This window comes from Engystomops pustulosus, chromosome 8 (assembly GCF_040894005.1).
Source record: "Engystomops pustulosus chromosome 8, aEngPut4.maternal, whole genome shotgun sequence".
NCBI lineage: Eukaryota > Metazoa > Chordata > Amphibia > Anura > Leptodactylidae > Engystomops > Engystomops pustulosus.
In genome coordinates this window covers 31,954,297-31,976,776 of record NC_092418.1, presented here as the reverse complement: position 1 = coordinate 31,976,776, position 22,480 = coordinate 31,954,297, and the positions used below count along the sequence as shown (strand labels likewise).

Sequence of the window (22,480 nt, the reverse complement as noted above, 5' to 3'; positions counted from 1 at the left end):
AAGCTCAAGCTTGTATCCTGGCATTCGTTGCCTAAAGAAATACCATTAAACCCCTTTAACACTAAAAAAAGGGGCGGCAACTTTAAAGGTAGTCTGCTGCCTCCACCAAAGGTTATAATCTTTTGGCAGAGTGTTGTAGTGATGTGCACTGTGATTTACAACATACTGCTATTGTTTCAGTCATTTTGTTGTTTCCAAGATATTCACAGATAATTCTGTATGCTAATGAGGTAGCTTCTTCCTCAGCACCCAAAGCACTTTTATTTTCATCAAAATCACTTCCTTCATCTTCTAATGTCCACCCATGCTCCTCCGGGTACACCAATCATCACCATCAGCATACAGATTACAATAGGAATTACTCAAAAACCACACAATGGACAGATATAATAAAAGAATGTGGGAAACCACAGTGCATTGCATTACTATTTGCTGCCAGCAGATTGTAATACTTACCGGAGGTAGTAGATTCCCTTTAAAGCGGTTTGCCCCTTAACCTCATGTTTTTTTGTAATGTGTGCATAAATGTAGAGGCAGGATATTAGGTAATTTACCTTTATACATCTAGTAATAGTTCTGCTCCTCTTTCTTGATATGTAAAGTGAAGCCTCCTGTCTTTTACCTCATCAGCCAGACATTCCTGTCCATAAAATGGCAACAGATGGAGGGTCATGTGCTCTTATCTGTCCATGAGCAATCACCCTGCCAGGGCCTTGTGATGGTATTCGGGAATATAAGATTAGGGTGCTAGCAGGGTGATTGCTCATGGACAGTTAGAGATCACATGACCCTCCATTTGCAGCCATTTTATGGTCAGGAATGTCAGAATGATGAGGTAAAATACAGGAGGCTTCACTTTACATATCAAGAGTGTGGTGCAGAACCTTTAATAAATGTATATCTTGCCTATTACATTACAAAAAAAACATGAGATAAAGTGGCCAACTCCTTTAAGTTATTAAGAAATCTCTCCTCCTGAAGATAAAGGTCTCTTCATATCGTATATTGCCATCTGTGTTGTGTCACTATCACAGCGGGGTGATATTTTCTGTATTACCTTCCTGCTTCCTTCCATCAACCATTGGATTCTTTGATGAAAGTAATCAATTGCCCTAAAACACAATAAACAGGATACAAAATATTATGATAGGTCATCAGCATGGACACAACCAAATTAATAATGAAGCAAGTGGTGATTTTAGTAGGATTTATTGAAAGGTACATTGGTCCAGTGCAGATGAGTCAATGTTATCTCTATGTTATGTCTGTGTTTTCACATTCGGTTTTTTTAATGCAATTTTTGAAGCCAAAACTAAGTGTTTTCAATCCACTCCTGGTTTTTCGGCAAAGACTGAGCATGTAAACAGGCCCTGCAGCAATAATGATTGGCTTATTACCTACAATAGCCAATAAAAGTAGATTCAGAGCTTCTGCAGAAGTACGAGTATGGTAGTTACCAGGAGGTAAGAAGAGGTGAATTATCACAAGAGATTACACAATAAATACAACCAAATGATCTTTAGTTTGCAGATTAATAAAAGCTGTCAGTCGGGAAGTGAGTGGTGAGTATAACTTAAAAGGGGTTTTCACACAAAAATGGGGTGTCCGATGTACCCCCGTCAAACCCCTGGTCAGACTGCATTGTAAATCTCTATGGAGCTCACGGAGATTGCTGAGCTTGTCAGCTCCAAAGAGATGAACGAGGCAGTCTAACCATGCGTGACTGGCTGCTCCGCTCACCTCAGGGAGTGACGAGGGGTCCGAAGGGTACATCAGACCTCCCCCCGTTTTAGTGATATGTGTTTCATCACTGTGACCCCCACCGATCAGCAAGGATCATGTTATAGAGCAGAACAAATTGTATCTACAGGTAGCATGTTATAGAGCAGGATGAGCTGAGCAGTTCGTACATAGTGATATATCTGCAGGGATCATGTTATAGAGCAGCAGGAGCAGAACGAATTGTGCATAGCATCCTATCTACAGGCAGCATGTTATAAAGCGAGAGGATCTAAAGAAACTGCAGTGCCCTATTTGCTGGTGTTAGATGTGTAAAAGTTGCACATTTTCAATGGGACAGGTCTCCAATAAGTAATACATTTAAAATAAATCAAGCATTCAACAAAACATCCAACTAGAAACATTAAATTAGAAAAATTTCGACTTACTCCTGTATTTTCTGTTCAAATTCATTTACAGTCTCTGCGGGTAGTTCAATTTGCTTGGAAGCATTTTTTGATGGTTTCCTATAGAAAAAGCGATATTTTTTGTATAAAAAATTATTATGTTATTATGAACACATATCTGTTGAAATATCTCAGAAACATTCATTAAATGGTTAATCTGTAGCACAAAAGAGAATGGCAGAAAAAAAACCTAATAAAATAAATGTTATGCTGTGGTTTTATATCATTCTAATTTATTTGTATTTAGCATTTCATTCAGCAATAACAATTACATGAATGTTCACACTAAAGCCTTTATACTGATCACAGTATCAGAACAACTGTAGTGTATAGAGATCCCCCAGGACTAGATTGACCCTCATGGATATGACTGTGTGCATTTTGGCCAGTGATATACTGTACAATATGGAGGACAAAACTGTTCAGCCTCAGATACATTATTATGCACCCTATTTCCCCTCGAATGTCTGAAATAGTGGATCTGATTAGACATGCATTCATTTTTTTTTATGTGGACTAGTGTATACATGTCCCTTATTGTAAGGTTCCTTAACCATTTTTAAAGGACATCGACCACCAGGATGAAAGACACTATGCAAATGAGCCTGCGGGGCTCCAGGCTTCATTTACACCTGTGCAGCCTGGAGCCCCTCAAACTTATTTGCTTTCAGTTCTTCATCCTGGTGGTAGATGTCCTTTAATATGGTGATTTTACATACAGCAAGGCTTTGATCAGTCATATTAAAGGGGATTTATATGCTCAAACTATGAATGCCCTAACATTAGTATAGGTCAGTGGTGGCGAACCCATGGCACGGGTGCCAGAGGCGGCACTCCGAGCTCTTTCTGTGGGCACCCGGGCCATTGCCCCAGCACACCAGACAGAACTCCTGCTGAATTTTCTTGTAGTTCCAAATAACCTAAAAGATGCTGCTTTCAGTGATATTTTAAAGTGATACGTACTTGGCTACATGGGACTGTAGAAAGAGGGGAAACTGCAGACAGGGGCAAATTATCTTTGGAGGACCTCCTGCTGGCCCCATGATTCTCTGTGTACAGAGGAACACTGGAAAGAAGCTAAAATGGTGCAAATTTCCCATCTTTTCTTTCTACAATGTTGCTGTCCTCAGGAGGCCAGTATGATTGAATGTTGTTGAAGAACAGGGAGCAATAAGTTACTGCTTTATTTTTGGTTGGCACCTCCCAATAAATGAGGGGGCTTCGGGGTTGCAGTTTGGGCACTCGGTCCCTAAAAGGTTTGCCATCACTGGTATAGGTCATTAATAGGTGTGGGTGCATCACATGACTTACATGACAATGTTCCCCAGTTTTAGTAGATCTTGGATGCTGAGGTGCCAGGTGTCGATGCCATGGTGGAGAACCCATTCTTCAGAGCATTGTCTATCATTCAGGCCATTCTCTGTTGCTGAAAATCTCTGCAGATAAGTAGATGTAGAAAGGTAAGTGAAGAAGGAATTGTATGTAGAGCAGAGAGAGACTGACACTGCTTATGTATTTGGGTCTAGTCTTAATAAAATAGATCACAACATGGTATAATCTAATCGTAAAGCTTTTTTTGTTTTAGATAGTTTTAATATTTTTAAATGATCAAATGTGTTATAATTCTGTCTCTGAATTGGATACATTTACTAAGAACAGTGTAAACAGCACTGAATGCAGTTGCCTGTGTATAGTGCAGGGGGCGCCAGGATTTCTGGCGAGTGTTTTTTCATGAATCTAGCGCTCCCTGCTCAGCCATTGGTGCACAGCCATTAGTAAATGTGCCCCAGTATTCCCTTATAAAGAACTGCAGACATGCCATACTTCAATTACATCACTAGGTGGCAGCACACTCCTTCTCATGCGTTTATTCACAGAGACTGGTGAAGAATCTCACTTCTTTTTTCTTTCTTTATATTTTGACCCAAAAATGTCAAAGAAACTAAGTGGTTTTTCATATTACATCTACCTGAAACATGTAAAAGCTGTCTCAGTTTTAACAATATTAAAAAAGGAAATATGAACTAAGACAAAGATCAGGGTTTTTTTTACAAAATCTGAAGGGAAGAACACGCAATCCTATATAAATGGTGATAACCTCAAAACACAATAGTCATATACAGTTAAGTCAACACCGGAATGTTATTCAGTACAAAAACCTCAATTTATAGAAATTACATAATATTCAAGAAGTGCAAAAACTGAGTTATTCTACTGATACTGACTGAAACACAGATCTCCTGCTCCATAACATGATGCCTGCAGATAGGACACTATGTACAATCTGCTCAGCTCCTCCTGCTCTATAACATGCTGCCTGCAGACAGGACACTATCTAACATCTGCTCAGCTCCTCCTGCTCTATAACATTCTGCCTGCAGATAGGACACTATGTACAATCTGATCAGCTCCTCCTGCTGCTCTATAACATACTGCCTGCAGATAGGATACTGTGTACAATTTGCTCAGCTCCTGATGCTCTATAACATGCTATGGGTAGATAGGACACTATGCACAATCTGCTCAGCCCCTCCTCCTCTATGTACGATGTGCTCAGCTCCTGCTGCTCTGTAACATGCTGCCAAATTTACCTGCAGGTCTTGTGTCTTATTAACATGGGTCGCTGGTGCGCTGTAGTCAGTTTTCAACTTGTCGACTTTCACATCTTGCCAGGAGGGTCTCACTCGAATGGGAACAGATGCTAAACCATCGTCTGGTTCTTGGCTTTAGTACAAGACAAAATTGTAGAAAACATTTATTGATATTATTCTCACACAACTACACATAGCATGACTTAGATTTTTCCCCAGATGTTCACCCCATTTGATATCTCTTCCTGGGTGACTAGAGCCCTAATGCGTAAGCTTAACACATATACTGTACACTGCTTTTCCAAAAGTACTACATGTGGTGCCACACTTTGATCTCCTTTGACGTCTTGCAATTTCAGTATCGTAAATCCTTCAAACTGACAGATGTGTCTCCCTTCCACAAAGAATATTTTCATGTCAGATTAAGCAATAGGTCAGCATATAGTGAGGTCTATAGAGAAATATGCAGCTGTAAGAGTTACAGAATTCTCCTTTTCCTCCATTTATACTACATTGAAAGAAGATGTCAGTGGATATAACTGGAGCATCACAGCCGGTACCCATACAATATAAAAGAAGTGTCTACTAAACATAGTGCCGAGCTTCTGTATCTAAGATACCACCTAGCATAGAGCTGCTGTATCTAAACTGCATTGTACATAGAGATGAGCTGCTCTATCTACACAGTGCTGTACCTAAGCTGCCCTTTACATAGAGATGAGTTGCTGTATCTAAGCTGCATTGAAATGTTGTATTATTATACTGTTTTCAAAATACATGGTTGGGTTTTTTTGGGAGAGAGTGAAAATATTTGGCCAGTATCCCTTATTTTTTTAGATGCTGTTAATGAATTGCTGGGTGCGAGTGCTGTATCAATGGGCCCTGAGTTGCTGAAAGGAGGGCTGTAGAGTCAGTAAGCCTAACCTCCCACTAACTCCGACCCATCAATTTCCATAACTCTGACTCCCACATACATGGGGAAGTGATGAATTTTTGTTTAAGTGATGAATTTGCAGTTAAAATTGTACCATCAATATGATAAAAGTTACTTAGGTAGGTAATAGATAAAAATATTTATTGGAATACAATATTAGAACTATAACTTGAATAAATTGGACTTATGCAAAAAACTTATGTAGCAAAAAAAACTGCTTCCAACATAAATGTACTGAATAATATTTGTTTTGTGAGTCTATGAATTTGTCCTTAGAAACAGCAGCACCTCCATCAGATCCTCCTTTATAGATGACCTGAAGTCTGACCTAATTATTTTAAGGCTAGAGTACAACCTCTCTGCACTGACTTGGGTTGGTGGCAATGCAGTAACCACACAGGCAGCATCTCTAACAATTTCCGGATAAAGAGGAATTGGCTCATGAACAGTCAGTTTTGATGAAAGGCTGAACTTTCAATATCAGGCTTTTCTCTGGGAACAGCTCAGTAAGTGTTTCACATCATAATGCTGCACAGTCTAGCAGTGCTAGATAACATGAAGGCTTGGCTTCTATACCTATAGTACTTGTTCATGTGTATGTTTCTAAATGTGAGATGTTCAAAAATCAGTTTTCCCCTCATATTCTATGTATGATATATAGAATCCATCAGAGCAGTGTACCTCTACAAACAAAAACTCAGAGGGAAAGCAAACTAAAACATAAAGCAGTACACAGAGAGAACATACACTGGACAATATTGCCTTAATCCAGTTTTCCTGATCACTCTAGCACAGTGGTGGCGAACCTATGGCACGGGTGCCAGAGGTGGCACTCGGAGCAATCTTTGTGGGCACCCAGGCCATCACCCCTGCTGAGAGTTTCCAGACAGGACTCAAAGCCTCCTCCTGCAGTCCTTGGCCACCCAGGATGTGCTGTGATCAGGGCTATTTGAAAGCTACACATAGTTAGCTGCCTAGGACTACAGGAGGAGCAAGGGGGTGCAGACAAGGCTGCGTTATTATTGGAGCTCCTGCTATGGGCATCACAATTCTTTCTCTTCAGGGTACCCTGGAAAGAAGCTACAATGATAATCTGAATTTCTCCCCTTTCTTTCAACTACATTGTTGTCCTTTAGGACGCCAATACAATTTAAAACCGTGACAAAACAGGTAGCGACATGTTACTGCTTAAATTGCCACGTTGGCACTTTCAATATAAATAAGTGGGTTGGGTTGTAGTTTGGGCATTCGGTCTCAAAAAGGTTCGCCATCACTGCTCTAGCAGATCTAATATAAATCCAGACATTTCTTCCTCTCTGATCTGTAGGGGAGAAGCTTCAATACTGAGCATGAGCAAAAAGTGCAACTACACTCATCTCAACTAAAAGTCTACATCCTTAGATCAGGATACAACAGACATTTATAGGACAGTTCATTGTTTACCCAAATTCTGATGAAAAAATATTCAGTACATACTGCAGTGAACTAATTTAACAATTTATTTTTTATTTTTGGAGTCAGAGCAGGTCCATTAAACTCTGACCAAAATGGTCTGTGACTCCACACCCTGGCTGAAGGTACTGATGGGCAATAGGAAACATTACATGGGGACCCTAAACTCAAAATTTGATCTGGGGCCTGTGAGTCTTTAATTATACCCCTGCACCGAACTACAAATTACTGAGCCCTACCTTATAAACAACACAATTCTGCTGCCTTTCTTAAAGGGAATCTGTCACCACATTTGCAGCTAGTATCAATTTTAGCTTTTTTTTATGCATTTAGACTTATGGCTGCTGGAAGATAAGCCAATGCTAAAGTGCCACAAAACCATCAAAGCGCGTTCGTTTTTGAGATAATTAATATAATAACAGCTCTGACCAATACATTGCACAGCACCTATTACCAGCACACATTGGAAATATCCAGCTCAATATGACAACCTGCAAGTATGAATGACCTGTGGGCGTATCGACCTCCGATCAATATATCAGCTGCACTTTACTTTCATGATGTAAAAATAACCTCAGGTCAGGATGTCCTTGTCTCTAATCTTTAGGATGGCAGATTTCTAAATGTGCACAAGTCTATGCCACACGTGGTGAAAGAGCGGATTCAGATTATCACCGGGTTAATTCTAATTACATTTTACTTATTACATTTATTATGAGTAATCCTGAGAAGAGCTTATCTGCTATTCATTCTACTCTGTAGTATCTGCCTGGACGCTCTTTAGCTCCTCTCAATTACACAGCTATGATGCATTGCATTGTCTATTGGCAATCTGAGGCAGTCTGAAACGTGATTTCCATTCAAGTGAAACTATCACCCTGAAAATGCAATGTTATTTCCAAGCAGCATATTATCGTGTAGAAGGAGGCAAGCAAATTTACATTGTCCTATCTGCAGGCAGCAGGTTATAGAGCAGGGGGAGCTGAGCAGATTGTACATAGTGTCCTATCTGCAGGCAGCATGGTAAAGAGCAGAAGGAGCCGAGCAGATTGTACATAATGTCCTACCTGGAAGTGGCATGTTATACAGCAGAAAGAGCTGAGCAGATTGTACATAGTGTCCTATCTGCAGGCAGCATGTTATACAGCAGAAGGAGCTGAGGAGATTGTACATAGTGTCCTATGTGCAGGCAGCATGTTATACATAGTATCCTATCTGCAATGCAGTATGTTATAATATTTTAATTGTTTTTGCATTTTCATGGTGACTAATTAACTAAAAGGAACCCCACCACACCATGTTAGTCCCCAGGACTGAGACAGTAATACATTACATAAGGATTTCTACAAAGAGGATTCATCATTTTTTATTTAGAGTTCTTCTTTGTTTTATTGGTGACCGATTTAGGTTTTACAATTTTATAATGTGGCCCTGTGATTAAAAAATTAACTAAAAGGAACCCCACCACACCATGTTAGTCCCCAGGACTGAGACAGTAATACATTACATAAGGATTTCTACAAAGAGGATTCATCATTTTTTATTTAGAGTTCTTCTTTGTTTTATTGGTGACCGATTTAGGTTTTACAATTTTATAATGTGGCCCTGTGATTAAAAAAAAAACCTCCCAAATCTACCTGTCCATGCCATTGTTTTATCATGATATCACAGAGGAAATTACTCAAATTCCTGGTAAAGATAATAATACAAAGATAATAAGTGAAATTTACTTACTACGAAGTTTTGAAGAACTGCTCATTCTCCAGAATAAAAGCCATGTTGTCTGTGCGAGGATCCATTGGGTCATACCTGTAAGGAACAAGATAGAAAGCGTAGAGTTATGTGTCTGTACATAGGACTGGCACACATGATATGCCATAGGATGCAATTGATTTCAAGACTGCAGGACCACCTTGTTGTTAAATCCCTCAATAGACTCATTTGGTCTCCAGCGATGGCATAAAAGGCCGAAAACTTTTCCTGGTGGCTGGGGGCCTAGTAAAAAACTCTATGCTTTCCATCTTACATCCAATAGGATGTCACAAACACAATACAATATACAAGTATAAAATATACAATATAAATGTATAGTAAATCAGACATGAAAAAAGTTTTAAAAAAGTGTACTATTATTTATTTGAAAAAAAGGAAAGAAAAATCTTTCATATTCTACCAAAAGACAAAAAAAATCAACAAAAAATAATTTTGCTAATCCCCCCCCAAAAAAACACATCCCAATATTTATGACACAAGATGTACATTTAAAAAAAATGACAATGCCAGATTGTGAACTTTTTGATCAACTTTCCATACCCCAAAAAAGGGAAAAATATTTAGAAACATATAAAATATTAAATTGTAATATTTAAATTGAATGTTGTGAAATTAAATAAAAAGCCAATGTGCTCCTTCCACCCTAAAAGTTTCCATTTACATCATATGAAACATTAAAGGCTGACATTTCAAAATACATTATGTCCTGCAAACAACAAGCCCTCGATATGTCTAGGGCCGGCGTTAGGGGGAGGCAAACTGGGAACTCCCTGCATGTGGACTTTAGTTGGCTCCTTTAATACCACTTAGTTCAATTCCCGGGTGAAGATGCTTATCATGTATCTCCTGTGTATATATCTATCATCTATCTGTTATCTATTTACTATCTATCTATTTATTTATCTATCCATCTATCTTCTACTGTATCTATCTATCTATCTATCTATCTATCTATCTCATATCTATCATCTCATATCTACATATAATCTACTTTATATTTCTGCATCTATAAATCTATCATCTATCTATAAATTTATCATCTTTCATTCATTCATTCAATTTATTCATTCATTCAATTTATCATCTTTCTATTATCAATCTCCCTATCATCTCTCTCCTATAAAATTCTCCTACACTCCCATATTACAGATTGTAGTTTACAAACAGTTATATAAGGCAAAGTGTTATTATTGCTCAGGGCTAAAGGAGCCTCTTACTGACTGTGATTGTTGATAAAATAGTTTTATTTTTTATTTAATAGTTTTACTTAAGCACTTCTGAATTTAATGGCGCTATATACATAAATTATTATTATTATTTTGGGGTCCCACTTTAGGGACCAGCCCCGCTGCTCTTATAAAGTGGCTTTGCTGGTAAAGGGTTACAGATTGGACAATAGATAGATGGGCCCCATAAATGGAAATCTGGGAGGAAAGTGAATGCTCAAAACCACCAATCAGAGCTCAGCTTACATAAACTAACCTTGATGGGGAAAATTAAACATTTACTCTGATTGGTCGATATCGGCAGAAAAACGCAACCTTTTCTCTGAGGCAGATTCCATACAAGAGAAACAGCTGTAAATCCAATCAGATAATCATGTCGGACTGTAGAGCCATTACCTGCACAGTGTTGTCCTCCAGTACAGTCTCCATAGACTTCTCCCCTCTCTCCAGTAATTTATCAGACCCGACAAACTTCCTGCAACAGAGATGTTACCGCGTCTCCACAGTGACGGTACGTACCATATAGACGGCAGAAAGGGGGGGGGGCTGTCTCATATAATAGTAAGAAATGCTTCATAAAGGGCAAAGTCCTGGTTAATATAATTTATTACAGTAGACTGGTAGATTATTTATTTTGTAATATGCCTTTTAGGCCACGGAAGAGAGTTTATCTGGTGAGGAGAGATGGTACAGTCCGTCTCCAGGCAGATTATAAAGGAGCAGGAGCGTTGTGCTCTTAGTAACAGCTCAGACAGTGCGGCTGTGAGGCGTTGTGGTAGTGTGGATGTACACTAACTATGGGGGAAAAGACAAAAATAGGTGATGAAAAAGAAAGAACTGGCCCTATAAGTAATGATTATTAATGTAGGGATCTTATATAACACATCAGTCTTCTCTATGGGGGGATCTTGCCCCCTACCCACAGTATGGGGATAGATGTCTGATCAGTGAGGGCAAATGTCTACATTTTTTTGAATTGCTGTAACAGAGAAGTCATAGACATGGTCATTTTTACAGCCCACTTCTCCCTGTATCCAGGGGACCCTCTGCTCAGAAGGTTCTGGTCACATCTGGGTTTGGACTTTTCCTATTAGGAGAGAGTAACAGAAATTAAAACTGGAACCTCTATATATATCACGGCCGCCTTTGATTTTATTTTGTCTCTCCTATTCACCGAATTTTGGACCTACGTGTCCAGTATTAGTCCCTTCCCTGCTTAAAATAAAGATTGATATAAAAGAAATGGAAGCTCTTCCATTCCCCTTCTGTTCACCATATTTATTACTGAGCCTGCCGTTACATATGTGTTATTAGTGGGAAAAAGTTTGGGGTCGCTGTGCTATAGATGGGGTTCTACAGGGGAAGGGTCACAGGTCTAGGTGGCATTATCCAAAATATAGTATGCTTTGTGTGAATACTAAGGGTGGTGGCACACATGGTGTTTTTAGGGGGCGTTTTTGGGCCATTTTTAGTTGTGCGTTTTCAGAACGGAAAAAAAAGCATGCGTTTTTGACCCTAAGGGTGAAGACACACATGGCGTTTTTAGGCCGTTTTTGGGCCGTTTTTAGTTAGTGCGTTCTCAGATCGTTAAAAACGCAAGCGTTTTTGACAGGTTTGACCAATTATCTTTACCCAAACCGGTCAAAAATGCATGTGTTTTTCAAATATGTATATATAACTAAAAACGGCCTAAAAACGCCAAGTGTCTCTTCACCCTAAGGGGTAAAGTTAGGTGTGGCTTACGACACTAGCTTCCCCTCACATCTTTTGTCCCTCTTTCTCCAATGAAAAAGTGTGGAGGTGTTCTACGACACCTGCTGTCATTTTTAATATAATAAATTGTATTGTAAAGTGAAATAACTAGTTTTTATATCCCTGTAATGTTACATCACTTTGTGCATTACGTTACACCTGTACTGACACCACTGTGTAGAATATTGTGTCATTATGCTTCCTGAAAGTCATGCTTGATGTTAAGGGGGCTGCCTTACAAGGTAGCTAAAGAGGCAATGTTTTCCTTATCTCATACTGGAAAATGTGTTTGCATATTTCACAGAATCCCCCAGTGGAATATCAGTGGTTGTAAGTCGCCACACACCTACAAGGTGGTCTTAAATGGCAAAGTCTCCCTAAAGAAAACTCTTACTTCCCGACCCAGTACTGCAAAATCATTGAGTGTATTATTCCTGTACTGTGGTATCACCGTGTATATTATCTCTATATTGTGACATCACTGTATGTTTTATGTCTATACGGTGACATTGCTGTGAGTATTTTCCCTGTACTGTGACATCACTGTGTGTATCTTCCCTGTACTTAAAATGTCCAAAAAAGGTTTTTACTGCATAGACCACATTGTGACTGGGTTTGAATCAATTATAAATCAAGGAAATTTGTCCAATTGGGACACATAAGCCCCGATCCCCCTGAGGACGCCACGGCATGTGGCGAAACATGTCGGGGGGGCTAGTTTGTTAGGTTTTAATTCAGAGGCAGCGGACAGACAGGCAACCTAGGGTGTCATATGAATATAGCTAGCTAGCGGCAGTATTCACAATCTGTATTGATGGTGAATAATACTGAATAATACTGCCACACCACTACATCATGACTGATTAATACCACCACACCGCTACCATTACCACTGCATCATGACTGAATAATACCACCATACCGCTACCATTACCACTGCATCATGACTGAATAATACCACCACACCACTACCATTATCACTGCATCATGACTGAATAATACCACCACATCAATATCATTACCACTGCATCATGACAGAATAATACCACCACACCACTACCATTACCACTGCATCATGACTGAATAATACCACCACACCACTACCATTACCACTGCATCATGACTGAATAATACCACCACACCACTACCATTACTACTGCATCATAACTGAATAATACCACCACATCACTCCCATTACCACTGCATCATGACTGAATAATACCACCACATCAATATCATTACCACTGCATCATGACTGAATAATATCACCACACCACTATCATTACCACTGCATCATGACTGAATAATACCACCACACCACTACCATTACTACTGTATCATGACTGAATAATACCACCACACCACTACCATTACCACTGCATCATGACTGAATAATACCACAACACCACTACCATTACTACTGCATCATGACTGAATAATATCACCACACCGCTACCATTACCACTGCATCATGACTGAATAATACCACCACACCGCTACCATTACCCCTGCATCATGACTGAATAATACCACCACACCACTACCATTACCCCTGCATCATGACTGAATAATACCACCACACCACTACCATTACCACTGCATCATGACTGAATAATACCACCACATCACTCCCATTACCACTGCATCATGACTGAATAATACCACCATACCGCTACCATTACCACTGCATCATGACTGAATAATACCACCACACCACTACCATTACCACTGCATCATGACTGAATAATACCACCACATCAATATCATTACCACTGCATCATGACTGAATAATATCACCACACCACTATCATTACCACTGCATCATGACTGAATAATACCACCACACCACTACCATTACTACTGTATCATGACTGAATAATACCACCACACCACTACCATTACCACTGCATCATGACTGAATAATACCACAACACCACTACCATTACTACTGCATCATGACTGAATAATATCACCACACCGCTACCATTACCACTGCATCATGACTGAATAATACCACCACACCGCTACCATTACCCCTGCATCATGACTGAATAATACCACCACACCACTACCATTACCCCTGCATCATGACTGAATAATACCACCACACCACTACCATTACCACTGCATCATGACTGAATAATACCACCACATCACTCCCATTACCACTGCATCATGACTGAATAATACCACCATACCGCTACCATTACCACTGCATCATGACTGAATAATACCACCACACCACTACCATTATCACTGCATCATGACTGAATAATACCACCACATCAATATCATTACCACTGCATCATGACAGAATAATACCACCACACCAGTACCATTACCACTGCATCATGACTGAATAATACCACCACATCACTCCCATTACCACTGCATCATGACTGAATAATACCACCACATCAATATCATTACCACTGCATCATGACTGAATAATATCACCACACCACTATCATTACCACTGCATCATGACTGAATAATACCACCACACCACTACTATTACTACTGTATCATGACTGAATAATACCACCACACCACTACCATTACCACTGCATCATGACTGAATAATACCACAACACCACTACCATTACTACTGCATCATGACTGAATAATACCGCCATACCACTACCATTACCACTGCATCATGACTGAATAATACCACCACATCACTACCATTACCACTGCATCATGACTGGATAATACCACGACACCACTACCATTACCACTGCATCATGACTGAATAATACCACCACACCGCTACCATTACCACTGCAGTCATCCATCATGACTGAATAGTGGTGTGGTGGTATTATTCAGTCATGATGCAGTGGTAATGGTAGTGGTGTGGCAGTATTATTCAGTCATTAGCAGTGGTAATGGTAGTGGTCTGGTCGTATTATTCGATCATGATGCAGTGGTAATGGTAGTGGTGTGGTGATATTATTCAGTCATGATGCAGTGGTAATGGTAGTGGTGTGGCGGTATTATTCAGTCATGATGCAGTGGTAATGGTAGTGGTGTGTTGGTATTATTCAGTCATGATGCAGTGGTAATGGTAGTGGTGTGGCAGTATTATTCAGTCATTAGCAGTGGTAATGGTAGTGGTCTGGTCGTATTATTCGATCATGATGCAGTGGTAATGGTAGTGGTGTGGTGGTATTATTCAGTCATGATGCAGTGGTAATGGTAGCGGTGTGGTGGTATTATTCAGTCATGATGCAGTGGTAATGATAGTAGTCTGGTGGTATTATTCAGTCATGATGCAGGGGTAATGGTAGCGGTGTGGTGGTATTATTCAGTCATGATGCAGTGGTAATGGTAGCGGTGTGGTGGTATTATTCAGTCATGATGCAGTGGTAATGGTAGTGGTGTGGTGGTATTATTCAGTCATGATGCAGTAGTAATGGTAGTGGTTGGGTGGTATTATTCAGTCATGATGCAGTGGTAATGGTAGCGGTGTGGTGGTATTATTCAGTCATGATGCAGTGGTAATGGTAGTGGTGTGGTGGTATTATTCAGTCATGATGCACCACTACCATTACCACTGCATCATGACTGAATAATACCACCACACCACTACCATTACTACTGCATCATGACTGAATAATACCACCACACCACTCCCATTACCTCTGCATCATGACTGAATAATACCACCACACCGCTACCATTACTACTGCATCATGACTGAATAATACCACCACACCACTACCATTACTACTGCTACATGACTGAATAATACCACCACACCACTACCATTACTACTGCATCATGACTGAATAATACCACCACACTGCTACCATTACTACTGCATCATGACTGAATAATACCACCACACCGCTACCATTACCACTGCATCATGACTGAATAATACCACCACACCGCTACCATTACCACTGCATCATGACTGAATAATATCACCACACCGCTACCATTACCACTGCATCATTACTGACTAATACCACCACACCGCTACCATTACTACTGCATCATGACTGAATAATACCACCATACCGCTACCATTACTACTGCATCATGACTGAATAATACCACCACACCACTGCCATTACCACTGCATCATGACAGAATAATACCACCACACCACTACCATTACCACTGCATCATGACTGAATAACACCACTACACCATTACCACTGCATCATGACTGAATAATACCACCACACCACTACCATTACCACTGCATCACGACTGAATAATACCACCACTACCATTACCACTGCATCACGACTGAATAATACCACCTCACCACTACCATTACCACTGCATCATGACTGAATAATATCACCACACCACTACCATTACTACTGCATCATGACTGAATAATACCACCACACCACTACCATTACCACTGCATCATGACTGAATAATACCACCACACCACTACCATTACTACTGCATCATGACTGAATAATACCACCACACCACTACCATTACCACTGCATCATGACTGAATAATACCACCACACCACTACCATTACTACTGCATCATGACTGAATAATACCACCACACCACTACCATTACCACTGCATCATGACTGAATAACACCACTACACCATTACCACTGCATCATGACTGAATAATACCACCACACCACTACCATTACAGTGGTATGGTAGCGGTGTGGTGGTATTATTCAGTCATGATGCAGTGGTAATGGTAGTGGTGTGGAGGTATTATTCAGTCATGATGCAGTGGTAATGGTAGCGGTGTGGTGATATTATTCAGTCATGATGCAGAGGTAATGGTAGTGGTGTGGTGGTATTATTCAGTCATGATGCAGTAGTAATGGTAGTGGTGTGGTGGTATTATTCAGTCATGATGCAGTGGTAATGGTAGTGGTGTGTTGGTATTATTCAGTCATGATGCAGTAGTAATGGTAGTGGTGTGGTGGTATTATTCAGTCATGATGCAGTGGTAATGGTAGCGGTGTGGTGGTGTTATTCAGTCATGATGCAGTGGTAAAGGTAGTGGTGTGGTGGTATTATTCAGTCATGATGCAGGGGTAATGGTAGTGGTGTGGTGGTATTATTCAGTCATGATGCAGTGGTAATGGTAGTGGTGTGGTGGTATTATTCAGTCATGATGCAGTAGTAATGGTAGTGGTGTGGTGGTATTATTTAGTCATGATGCAGTGGTAATGGTAGCGGTGTGGTGGTATTATTCAGTCATGATGCAGCGGTAATGGTAGTGGTGTGGTGGTATTATTCAGTCATGATGCAGTGGTAATGGTAGCGGTGTGGTGGTATAATTCAGTCATGATGCAGTAGTAATGGTAGCGGTGTAGTGGTGTTATTCAGTCATGATGCAGTGGTAATGGTAGTGGTGTGGTGGTATTATTCAGTCATGATGCAGTGGTAATGGTAGTGGTGTGGTGGTATTATTCAGTCATGATGCAGTGGTAATGGTAGTGGTGTGGTGGTATTATTCAGTCATGATGCAGTGGTAATGGTAGCGGTGTGGTGGTATTATTCAGTCATGATGCAGTAGTAATGGTAGTGGTGTGGTGGTATTAGTCAGTCATGATGCAGTGGTAATGGTAGTGGTGTGGCGGTATTATTCAGTCATGATGCAGTAGTAATGGTAGTGGTGTGGTGGTATTATTCAGTCATGATGCAGTGGTAATGGTAGTGGTGTGGTGGTATTATTCTGTCATGATGCAGTGGTAATGGTAGCGGTGTGGTGGTATTATTCAGTCATGATGCAGTAGTAATAGTAGTGGTGTGGTGGTATTATTCAGTCATGATGCAGTAGTAATGGTAGTGGTGTGGTGGTATTATTCAGTCATGATGCAGTGGTAATGGTAGTGGTGTGGTGGTATTATTCAGTCATGATGCAGTGGTAATGGTAGTGGTGTGGTGGTATTATTCAGTCATGATGCAGTGGTAATGGTAGCGGTGTGGTGGTATTATTCAGTCATGATGCAGTGGTAATGGTAGCGGTGTGGTGGTATTATTCAGTCATGATGCAGTGGTAATGGTAGTGGTGTGGTGGTATTATTCAGTCATGATGCAGTGGTAATGGTAGTGGTGTGGTGGTATTGCTCAGTCATGATGCAGTGGTAATGGTAGTGGTGTGGTGGTATTAGTCAGTCATGATGCAGTGGTAATGATATTGATGTGGTGGTATTATTCAGTCATGATGCAGTGATAATGGTAGTGGTGTGGTGGTATTATTCAGTAATGATGCAGTGGTAATGGTAGTGGTGTGGTGGTATTATTCAGTCATGATGCAGTGGTAATGGTAGCGGTGTGGTGGTATTATTCAGTCATGATGCAGTAGTAATGGTAGTGGTGTGGCGGTATTCAGTCATGATGCAGTGGTAATGGTAGTGGTGTGGTGGTATTATTCAGTCATGATGCAGTGGTAATGGTAGCGGTGTGGTGGTATTATTCAGTCATGATGCAGTAGTAATGGTAGTGGTGTGGTGGTATTAGTCAGTCATGATGCAGTGGTAATGGTAGTGGTGTGGTGATATTAATAAGTCATGATGCAGTAGTAATGGTAGTGGTGTGGTGGTATTAGTCAGTCATGATGCAGTGGTAATGGTAGTGGTGTGGTGATATTAAGAAGTCATGATGCAGTAGTAATGGTAGTGGTGTGGTGGTATTATTCAGTCATGATGCAGTGGTAATGGTAGTGGTGTGGTGGTATTATTCAGTCATGATGCAGTGGTAATGGTAGTGGTGTGGTGGTATTATTCAGTCATGATGCAGTGGTAATGGTAGTGGTGTGGTGGTATTATTCAGTCATGATGCAGTGGTAATGGTAGCGGTGTGGTGGTATGATTCAGTCATGATGCAGTGGTAATGGTAGTGGTGTGGTGGTATTATTCAGTCATGATGCAGTGGTAATGGTTTTGGTGTGGTGGTATTGTTCAGTCATGATGCAGTGGTAATGGTAGTGGTGTGGTGGTATTAGTCAGTCATGATGTAGGGGTAATGGTAGTGGTGTGGTGGTATTATTCAGTCATGATGCAGTGGTAATGGTAGTGGTGTGGTGGTATTATTCAGTCATGATGCAGTGGTAATGGTAGTTGTGTGGTGGTATTATTCAGTCATGATGCAGTGGTAATGGTAGCGGTGTGGTGGTATTATTCAGTCATGATGCAGTGGTAATGGTAGTGGTGTGGCGGTATTATTCAGTCATGATGCAGTAGTAATGGTAGTGGTGTGGTGGTATTATTCAGTCATGATGCAGTGGTAATGGTAGTGGTGTGGTGATATTATTCAGTCATGATGCAGTGATAATGGTAGTGGTGTGGTGGTATTATTCAGTCATGATGCAGTGGTAATGGTAGCGGTGTGGTGGTATTATTCAGTCATGATGCAGTAGTAATGGTAGTGGTGTGGTGGTATTAGTCAGTCATGATGCAGTGGTAATGGTAGTGGTGTGGTGGTATTATTCAGTCATGATGCAGTGGTAATGGTAGTGGTGTGGTGATATTATTCAGTCATGATGCAGTAGTAATGGTAGTGGTGTGGTGGTATTATTCAGTCATGATGCAGTGGTAATGGTAGTGGTGTGGTGGTATTATTCAGTCATGATGCAGTGGTAATGGTAGTGGTGTGGTGGTATTATTCAGTCATGATGCAGTGGTAATGGTAGTGGTGTGGTGGTATTATTCAGTAATGATGCAGGGGTAATGGTAGTGGTGTGGTGGTATTATTCAGTCATGATGCAGTGGTAATGGTAGTGGTGTGGTGGTATTATTCAGTCATGATGCAGTAGTAATGGTAGTGGTGTGGTGGTATTATTCAGTCATGATGCAGTAGTAATGGTAGTGGTGTGGTGGTATTATTCAGTCATGATGCAGTGGTAATGGTAGTGGTGTGGTGGTATTATTCAGTCATGATGCAGTGGTAATGGTAGTGGTGTGGTGGTATTATTCAGTCATGATGCAGTGGTAATGGTAGCGGTGTGGTGGTATTATTCAGTCATGATGCAGTGGTAATGGTAGCGGTGTGGTAGTATTATTCAGCCATGATGCAGTGGTAATGGTGTGGTGGTATTATTCAGTCATGATGCAGTGGTAATGGTAGTGGTGTGGTGGTATTGCTCAGTCATGATGCAGTGGTAATGGTAGTGGTGTGGTGGTATTAGTCAGTCATGATGCAGTGGTAATGATATTGATGTGGTGGTATTATTCAGTCATGATGCAGTGATAATGGTAGTGGTGTGGTGGTATTATTCCGTAATGATGCAGTGGTAATGGTAGTGGTGTGGTGGTATTATTCAGTCATGATGCAGTGGTAATGGTAGCGGTGTGGTGGTTTTATTCAGTCATGATGCAGTAGTAATGGTAGTGGTGTGGTGGTATTATTCAGTCATGATGCAGTGGTAATGGTAGCGGTGTGGTGGTATTATTCAGTCATGATGCAGTGGTAATGGTAGCGGTGTGGTGGTATTATTCAGTCATGATGCAGTAGTAATGGTAGTGGTGTGGTGGTATTAGTCAGTCATGTTGCAGTGGTAATGGTAGTGGTGAGGTGATATTAATAAGTCATGATGCAGTAGTAATGGTAGTGGTGTGGTGGTATTAGTCAGTCATGATGCAGTGGTAATGGTAGTGGTGTGGTGATATTAATAAGTCATGATGCAGTAGTAATGGTAGTGGTGTGGTGGTATTATTCAGTCATGATGCAGTGGTAATGGTAGTGGTGTGGTGGTATTATTCAGTCATGATGCAGTGGTAATGGGAGTGGTGTGGTGGTATTATTCAGTAATGATGCAGTGGTAATGGTAGTGGTGTGGTGGTATTATTCAGTCATGATGCAGTGGTAATGGTAGCGGTGTGGTGGTATTATTCAGTCATGATGCAGTAGTAATGGTAGCGGTGTGGTGGTATTAGTCAGTCATGATGCAGTGGTAATGGTAGTGGTGTGGTGGTATTATTCAGTCATGATGCAGTAGTAATGGTAGTGGTGTGCTGGTATTATTCAGTCATGATGCAGTAGTAATGGTAGTGGTGTGGTGGTATTATTCAGTCATGATGCAGTGGTAATGGTAGTGGTGTGGTGGTATTATTCAGTCATGATGCAGGGGTAATGGTAGTGGTGTGGTGGTATTATTCAGTCATGATGCAGTGGTAATGGTAGCGGTGTGGTGGTATTATTCAGTCATGATGCAGTGGTAATGGTAGCGGTGTGGTGGTATTATTCTGTCATGATGCAGTGGTAATGATATTGATGTGGTGGTATTATTCAGTCATGATGCAGTGGTAATGGTAGTGGTGTGGTAGTATTATTCAGTCATGATGCAGTGGTAATGGTAGTGGTGTGATGGTATTAGTCAGTCATGATGTAGGGGTAATGGTAGTGGTGTGGTGGTATTATTCAGTCATGATGCAGTGGTAATGGTAGTGGTGTGGTGGTATTGCTCAGTCATGATGCAGTGGTAATGGTAGTGGTGTGGTGGTATTAGTCAGTCATGATGTAGGGGTAATGGTAGTGGGGTGGTTGTATTATTCAGTCATGATGCAGTGGTAATGGTAGTGGTGTGGTGGTATTATTCAGTCATGATGCAGTGGTAATGGTAGCGGTGTGGTGGTATTATTCAGTCATGATGCAGTAGTAATGGTAGCGGTGTGGTGGTATTAGTCAGTCATGATGCAGTGGTAATGGTAGTGGTGTGGTGGTATTATTCAGTCATGATGCAGTAGTAATGGTAGTGGTGTGGTGGTATTATTCAGTCATGATGCAGTAGTAATGGTAGTGGTGTGGTGGTATTATTCAGTCATGATGCAGTGGTAATGGTAGTGGTGTGGTGGTATTATTCAGTCATGATGCAGGGGTAATGGTAGTGGTGTGGTGGTATTATTCAGTCATGATGCAGGGGTAATGGTAGCGGTGTGGTGGTATTATTCAGTCATGATGCAGTGGTAATGGTAGCGGTGTGGTGGTATTATTCAGTCATGATGCAGTGGTAATGGTAGTGGTGTGGTGGTATTATTCTGTCATGATGCAGTGGTAATGATATTGATGTGGTGGTATTATTCAGTCATGATGCAGTGGTAATGGTAGTGGTGTGGTAGTATTATTCAGTCTTGATGCAGTGGTAATGGTAGTGGTGTGATGGTATTAGTCAGTCATGATGTAGTGGTAATGGTAGTGGTGTGGTGGTATTATTCAGTCATGATGCAGTGGTAATGGTAGTGGTGTGGTGGTATTGCTCAGTCATGATGCAGTGGTAATGGTAGTGGTGTATTGGTATTAGTCAGTCATGATGTAGGGGTAATGGTAGTGGTGTGGTTGTATTATTCAGTCATGATGCAGTGGTAATGGTAGTGGTGTGGTGGTATTATTCAGTCATGATGCAGTGGTAATGGTAGCGGTGTGGTGGTATTATTCAGTCATGATGCAGTGGTAATGGTAGCGGTGTGGTGGTTTTAGTCAGTCATGATGCAGTGGTAATGGTGTGGTGGTATTATTCAGTCATGATGCAGTGGTAATGGTAGCGGTCTCGTGGTATTATTCAGTCATGATGCAGTGGTAATGGGAGTGATGTGGTGGTACTATTCAGTCATGATGCAG

General features: G+C 40.8%; 1 protein-coding gene across 3 annotated transcripts in view; it reads right to left on the bottom strand.

The window, feature by feature from the left end:
* Positions 1-10,710, bottom strand: part of VWA3A (von Willebrand factor A domain containing 3A) — a 37,598-nt gene extending 26,888 nt beyond the window's left edge. For 2 of the 3 annotated variants that reach the window (XR_011849341.1, XM_072120557.1), the window contains exons 1-6: positions 10,559-10,710; positions 8,894-8,972; positions 4,778-4,910; positions 3,498-3,622; positions 2,169-2,246; positions 1,058-1,112 (exon numbers count right to left, since the gene is read on the bottom strand). Coding sequence is in view for 2 of the 3 variants with exons in the window: in XM_072120557.1 (XP_071976658.1) it covers positions 1,058-1,112; positions 2,169-2,246; positions 3,498-3,622; positions 4,778-4,910; positions 8,894-8,970 (468 nt within the window). In the remaining variant the exon portion in view is untranslated. The remainder of the gene's footprint in view (positions 1-1,057; positions 1,113-2,168; positions 2,247-3,497; positions 3,623-4,777; positions 4,911-8,893; positions 8,973-10,558) is intronic. The other variant, XM_072120558.1, reaches the window with a different exon arrangement.
* Between the last annotated feature and the right edge of the window lie 11,770 nt (positions 10,711-22,480).